The sequence below is a fragment of the Nematolebias whitei genome, chromosome 1 (assembly GCF_014905685.2).
Source record: "Nematolebias whitei isolate Nwh7 chromosome 1, NemWhi1, whole genome shotgun sequence".
In the NCBI taxonomy this organism is placed as follows: domain Eukaryota; kingdom Metazoa; phylum Chordata; class Actinopteri; order Cyprinodontiformes; family Rivulidae; genus Nematolebias; species Nematolebias whitei.
In genome coordinates, this window is record NC_056498.1 from 65898748 (window position 1) to 65905863 (window position 7116).

The 7116-nt window shown below is 39.0% G+C and overlaps 1 protein-coding gene across 1 annotated transcript in view; it reads right to left on the reverse strand.

Annotated features, from left to right (window-relative positions):
* spock2 (SPARC (osteonectin), cwcv and kazal like domains proteoglycan 2) overlaps nt 1-7116 on the reverse strand; it is a 56277-nt gene that overhangs the window by 4036 nt on the left and 45125 nt on the right. The window contains exons 6-9 of the mRNA XM_037686713.1: nt 5144-5252; nt 4395-4529; nt 2179-2397; nt 495-557 (exon numbers count right to left, since the gene is read on the reverse strand). Coding sequence (XP_037542641.1) covers nt 495-557; nt 2179-2397; nt 4395-4529; nt 5144-5252 — 526 coding nt within the window. The remainder of the gene's footprint in view (nt 1-494; nt 558-2178; nt 2398-4394; nt 4530-5143; nt 5253-7116) is intronic.

Sequence of the window (7116 nt, forward strand, 5' to 3'; positions counted from 1 at the left end):
CAAGGACCTGCTCGCTGAGAGGCAGCAGCTCTACCAGTTGCGCCACCGTGCTGCCCACCTTTGCGCCACCATTTCCCCATAAATACTTTGTATAAAAAATATTTTAAAAAGTATGAAAATCTAATAAGAATCAAAAACAAATGTTCTTCCACTCTTTCAGGAGAAGGTGGCTCCAACGCTCACCACCACTCCCTGTCCTTGAGGAGTCCTGACTCAGAGAACAGTCAGCCTACCAACGTCTGGAGTGCGCACACACACACATGTCCAGAATAACACACACATATTCACTTATTCACCCTCGTACGCACACATTCAGAACAGACGGACGACTGATTTTCTTTGCCGTCTGTCAGCATCGTGTTATAATCCACTACGCCAACCACGGACTAATCCCCACCTCCTACTTGTCAACGACTCGACAGAACCTTTAGCCAAGAAAGACGCATCAAAACTGGATGACTGGCTTTTACTGAGTCAAATAGTCAGATACCCACCAAACTTTCTCTTGCCACCATCCAGTACTTGAATCTTTTCAAGTTCAGCCAGGCAAGGCGGCTCTAGAAGGAGAAAACAAATAAATGCTCAAAGCTTGGTGGTGCAGCGGTTTGGACAGCACTAATCTAAAACTAATAATCCCACACAGATAGTAAAGCATTTAGAATCATATAACATTGTATGGTTTTGTATTATATCTTACTGTGATATTATCATTTTTTTATACGAGAAAGTAAAGTCAGAGTTTGTTCGACAGAAATAAATAGAGTAGCCCCTCGCTACTTTGCGGTTAATTTTTCGTGGACTCGCTCTATCGCAGTTTTTCAAAACAAGATTGGACATGACACACAATTAGCTGACTATTTAAAATTAATTATTTTAAATTATTTAGCACCTGCAGCAGCTGTATGTAGCCCACATCTGCAGGAGAAGCTTCCTCCTGCAACCTGTCAATCTCCGCTCTGCAGTGGAGAAGTGGGCGTTGCCGAGAGCACTGACATATGGCAGACAGCTGAGATCATGACACGCTGTGCTCTTTTAGAGCGTTTAGAGTTTAGATAATTGTTAGGGACATTGCAAGAGTGTGGGAAGGGTTTAAAACGCCTTAATATATAACTGTACAGTTGTCCCTCGTTTATCCTGGGGGATACCCTGAAGCCCCGTGATAAGTGAAAAAACGCAAAGTAGGAATAGTAGTACAAGTAGTAAGAAGTAGTTTATTTTATTAAATATATATATATATATATATATATATATATATAAAGGTGTTTTAAACCCTTCCCACACTCTTGCAATATTCTAAACAATGTTTCTAAACTCTATACACTCTAATAGAGCACAGCATGTCATGATCTCTGCTCTCTCTGCCACCTGCAAGAGCTCTTGGCCACGCCCACTTCTCAGCTGCAGAGCGGAGATGAGCTGATTAGCTGCAGGAGGAAGATTTTTCCTGTAGCTTGGGCTACACAAAGGTGCTGCAGGTGCAAAAATAATTTATTTAAAATAAAAATCCCATGCCGATCGTGTGGCTCATTCATCACTCAGCTAAATGTGTGTCATGTCCAATCTTATTTTGAAAAACGGCGATAGAGCGAGTCCGTGAAGAACGAACTGCGAAGTAGCGAGGGACCATTGTATATAAATACAAAATAAACTACTACTTACTACTACTACTACTTGTGTACATAATTTTGTTCCATCTCATGTGACAATAAAGATTACTTCAACTTGAACTAGTGTTTCCCTACTTTGCAGTTTTTCACTTATTACGTGTGTGTGTGGTGGTGGGGGGTGGTCCCAAACCCCTGTGATAAATGAGGGACTACTGTACTTAAAAACCAAAACTGAGCTTTCCTATGTGGGTAAATTGTCCATCATCCTCAAATGTGGGTGATCATGTAAGACACAGTAAAATAACATTATCATGAATTTCCTTGTTTCTGCTTAGATGTCTAAGTGACAGGCTTATTTAGCAGCTGCATTAAAGCCATTTTGTCAACAAGCACAGAAAGGTTTTTAACACCACACACTGTTTCAACTCATCCAGGGACACAAGCTTTAGAAGACAAATAGTGACTGAGCAGAACAACATACAGAGGCAGCTGTAAAGGAAAAACTTTGTCAGACAGACATGAAATGATCCCTGCAGATGCAAACGTTACATTACATCCTCAGAACACTCACTCTCTCTCCAGAAGCAGAGGCACCACTCAGCAGTGGACACCTTGCCGTCCCTGTAGGAGTCGCAGGAGTTAAAAAAAGGCCGAATGCAGACTTCATACTTGTCCAGGTTGATGGCAGCCAGCTCGGCCTGATCTAGGTACAGGTCATTGTTGGTGTCTAGTTTGGAAAACATCCAGCCGATGGAGTCCTTGCAGCTGGCGACGAGGCTCCTGTCCAGCACTGCCAACACAAACAAACAGTTATTTATTTCAGCCGACAGCTGCACAAAGAGAAAAATAAAATCATGTCAGCGCTCTTGCATAAATCATAACGCTTTATTCATTGTTGTCTTTGTTACTTAGTCTAAACCTATTATCTATTCACATATTTAACAAATTAAATGAAAATTAAATGATTTTGTTTTGACCAATCTGTGATGAAGGATTTCCATTTTGGACTTTGGTAAATTCTTGGTATTTTAACCTGAAGTCCACAGTATGAAGCAAGTTCAACATATGCAAGGGACCTTTAGGTGATCTAACTAAACTAATAGTGACCACACATATTGGTAGCAAACCATTGGTAATTAGCTCAATAAAGACAATAAGGCTGCACAGAAGTCTGTTGGAGTCAGTCTCCCCACCATCACAGATATTTACACCTCCAGATGCAGGAAGAGGGTCACCTGCATCACGGAGGACCCCACTCACCCAACAAACACACTTTTTGCCCCGCTCCCCTCAAGAAGGAGGTTAAGGAGCATTAAGTGTAGAACCACTAGACTGAGGAACAGCTTCTACCCTGAGGCTGTTAGACTCATGAATATCTAACCAGAATAATCACTGTGAAAAATCACATCATGTTGCTGCTGATCTGTTTCATGTTGCTGTGTTCATTCATGCTCATCTGCTCACACAGACTCATGTTCGTGCTGCTGTTAGGTGTATTGTTTTTATGCTACTAGTGCTTAGTGTATTTTTAGTTAATGTTTTTCTTAGTTTATATCTTAGATCTTATTACTGTTTTTCTTTTACATTTTATACTTTTGTTGGATGTAACTGGGATCCTGTGTACACAATTCCGTTCCACCTCATGTACCACATGTGGTGCGAATGACAATAAAGAACCCTGAATCCTTGAAGACAACCCAGGGGTTTTGATAAGCGTATAACAGAACATCAGAGCCATGGTTCAGTACATAACGTGGTATAAGCATCACAGTTTGGTCCAATATTATTAATGCTATTTTTTTAAGGCAACAACTCTGCTAAAAGCAAACAAAGAAAAACCATCACAACCCCAGTATGAAGGATTTAAGGTAGCAGGTTATGTACAACACTACAGGAGTTGTATAGAATAAATACAAAAAATAACCTTCCATAAATATTTGAAAGCATGTATTATTTGACACAACTGCTTGCCATATACATTTCACTGCTTTCTGCTGCTTCACTGCTCCCCTAGACCATAACAAGGAAAATTTTCCACACATCTGATTTGAAACTTGCAGGCCGGTTTGTGTTCTTCTGAACCAGCTGTTCATACTTGATGTGAAATATCTCAACTGTATCTGCACTGGACTCGTTTTTTGTCTTGTAGGTTTGCAAATTGCAGTTAATTAAATGCCGGCTTCTAGATGGGAGTGGTGATCACCTGCAACTGACGTATTAGCTTTGCACTTCAGTGGGCTCGTCCAAAACCGCTGTACTGTGACAGTTTGGCACAAGCACATGTATCTTTAAACCTCTAGTCTTTGATTCAGTGTGTTTGTGTAAAGCAGGGAGAGGAGCAATCATAATCTCACGGCAGAAAGAAAGGGTGACTGAAAATATGTAAATATAATTCATAAGATTATCAAAGCTTAAAATGGTTTAGCCAGTAGATCTGAAATTTATTTTGGTTTTCAGGCGGAGTCCCAGCTGATTTAAATGCTCTTTACAGGAAAGGAGAATCACAACATTTTATTTTTTTTTGTAAATGTCTATGTTAATTCTATTTACTTCAGGTTCTAAAAGTTTTTTTTTTGTGGGATTTTAATTTAGTTTTTTAAACCATGTTTAATGAATGCAGATATAAAATTTGAATAATCCTTTGTTTGTTGGTGTATTTATTTATTTTTTTACTATTTTTTTTTAAAATTACATTGCAAGTATATTGAGCCAGACAACAGTACTGTAAATACAATATTTACAAGCCCCCCTCGTAACAGCTGCGAGTGATTTGGTGAACGTGTTAACCTGATGTGGTGCTGGCTGCAGCGGTTCTGGCCCCAGGCTTGCTGTTGTTGTTCTGCTTGGCGTTGGTCTGCAGTAGCTGGAACCAGTCCCTCAGACGCTCGCCGAGGTCGGACAGATCCTGGCCGGTGCAGCTCTCTGTGAAGGCGGGAAACAAACAAACAAAAAAATGCAGCTGATGTTTGGTTCACTTATTTATGCGATTCTGATTGCTGAGCTAGAGGGCAGGTGTGTAATAGCAGTGATCCAGATGTCAGACTTACTGTGTGAACAATGATTCAGCACTCACACTACTGTTTGTCTTTTGATTTATTTTCCCCTTTGTTCTTTGTAATCTAACTACTTCTGCTGGGCTATTTTAGCTGTTAATATATTAAAACGTTTACACTTTTCAAAACGTTTAACTTTATTTAGAAATACCTTCCCCGAAATCCATTGGGATCTCTTTATTTCCTTCATGAACACTTTTCTCTTTGAAATCGTATTCAGCAAACTTTTTTCATCTATCGATATTCTTTTGCTACTTTTAGCTTCTAGCTCTTGTTTTTTTTTTTTTTTTAGCTTTTAGCGAGTCTTTTGACACTGTCAGCTTATGCTTGTTTCAGTTTTCAGCTAGATCTGCCTCTTTTTGCGTTAGTGCTTCAGTTTCAGCTTCTGCTAATTTCAACAAGGATTCACGCTGAATTTTCAGAGAAAATGCAATTTCTTCAGTTGGTTTATTGTTTTGTTTTTGTCGGAGGTTTTGATCTCACCATGTTTCGCCTCCTTGGATGCCGGAGCTGCGGTTGGACAAGGACACAGACCTGAACACTTCAGGGTGAGATCCTTCCCTGTAAGACACGCCTGCTGCTCCAGCTTGCACTGCAACACACCCGTACACATTCATTAACGCACACACACCAGCCAGCGACACATCGACAAGGGGACACAAAGGTGAACTAAAATGAGTTATTGCTGCAACACAGATCAAATATTCATGAGGCGACTGACTGTAAGCTCCGATTCAAATCGGAGACTTGCTCCTAAATACGTCGTCCGACCTCTGCTTGCACACAAGGTCGGAAATAAAGATCCAAAAAGAGAACGCATTAATCAATAAACACATAGGACTCTGTCACCACAAGCCACCAATTGGTCCCTGCGAGGCAACAAACCATGGGTCTTTGTCACACTTTTACCCCCTGAGACTTTCCTCACGTTGTTCTGCTGAGCAGAAGGTGAAAGTTTTGAATAAACACGTCAGTGTTTTAGCTATTTGTCACACAATGCATTCATCTACAGATCATCAACATCATCTACTCTATAGATGATGTTGAGCAGTATGTGTAATTTTCCCTCCGCTATTAAAAGGAATTCAAGAAGAAAACAAAAGAACACGTATTAAATTATATAATACAAGAGAAGTCAACAGAAGCACAAACTACAGCCTGAATTTTTTAACAAAATCTCAGCAAAAACTTAATGATATAATCTTCATGAAAAAGGGATTTATTCTTCAGATGTTGTCTAAGTTCTTCCCGATAAACTCCATAAATATAATCTAAAAAACATAGGATTTGCATGTGGGAAATATGTTTAGACTGTAGAAATATAAATAATTATTAGGATTATTGGATTTTTGGGCGATATTCAATATGCTGATATATTAAAACTTGTTTGGCCGATAACCGATACCGATATTTTGCCCCTAGACCTACTTACAGAGACTACATAGCTTTCTCTGCTGTGGAATTAAAATACTAATTATTCTGCATGGTCTTTGTCAATGTGGCCTGCTACCAAATGCAGATGCCAAAAAGGGGCCAAAAAATGATGTAACACTTCAACTTGGATTATGTTTAATGTCAAATTTATTCATAACATTTGCACTCTCTAATACAATGACAACACTTGAACAGTGCAAATTTGTACATTTTTACAAATCTAAACTCAATGGCGTGGGTGATGTCATAATATTGGGCTGCCGCTGCAGACATCCTTGTCATTAGTTTGTCATACAAAAACAGCGCCTTTCATATACATGAGTTATTTTGATGGAATGGCCGATGTCTGATACTTAACTGTATCGCTAATATCGACCGATACCATGCCGATAATATTGTGCATCCCTAATAATTATGTCTTGGATTACCAGGACATAAACCCCATGTTAGTCAGAAAATACAGCAAAACACAAATCAAATTTTTTTTTACAATAGAGACTTAGGAAATGAAGCGAAACTAATTCTTAGCTAATTTAAAAAGAAACCCATCAAAATATGTAATTTTTGTAAAGTTAAAACACAGAAGACAGCAAAGTAACAAAAATAAATAAATGAAAACAAAACCAGAACTAACCATTAAATTATAAGACAAAAAGTAATTTTATGATTTTTTTTTGCTTCCTGCCTTTTATTTTGCACATTTTTTGTGTGTTTTCAGGAATTACTGCTGTAATTCTTTTCTGTTCTTTTATTTCCACCTTAAGAGAGCTTCACTAAAAATAGAGTTGTTTCTGAAAATCACAATTGTCTGAAATTCCAGTGTGCTCTTTGCACACTTCTGTTTATCTTGTGGCATTTTCTGACACGTTTGGTATAACTGTGCTCTGTTAGGTGAAACGTTTTCAGAGCTACTCCATCCATCCATGCATCCATGCATCCATGCATCCATGCATCCATCCATCCATCCATCCATCCATCCATCCATCCATCCATCCATCCATCCATCCATCCATCCATCCAAC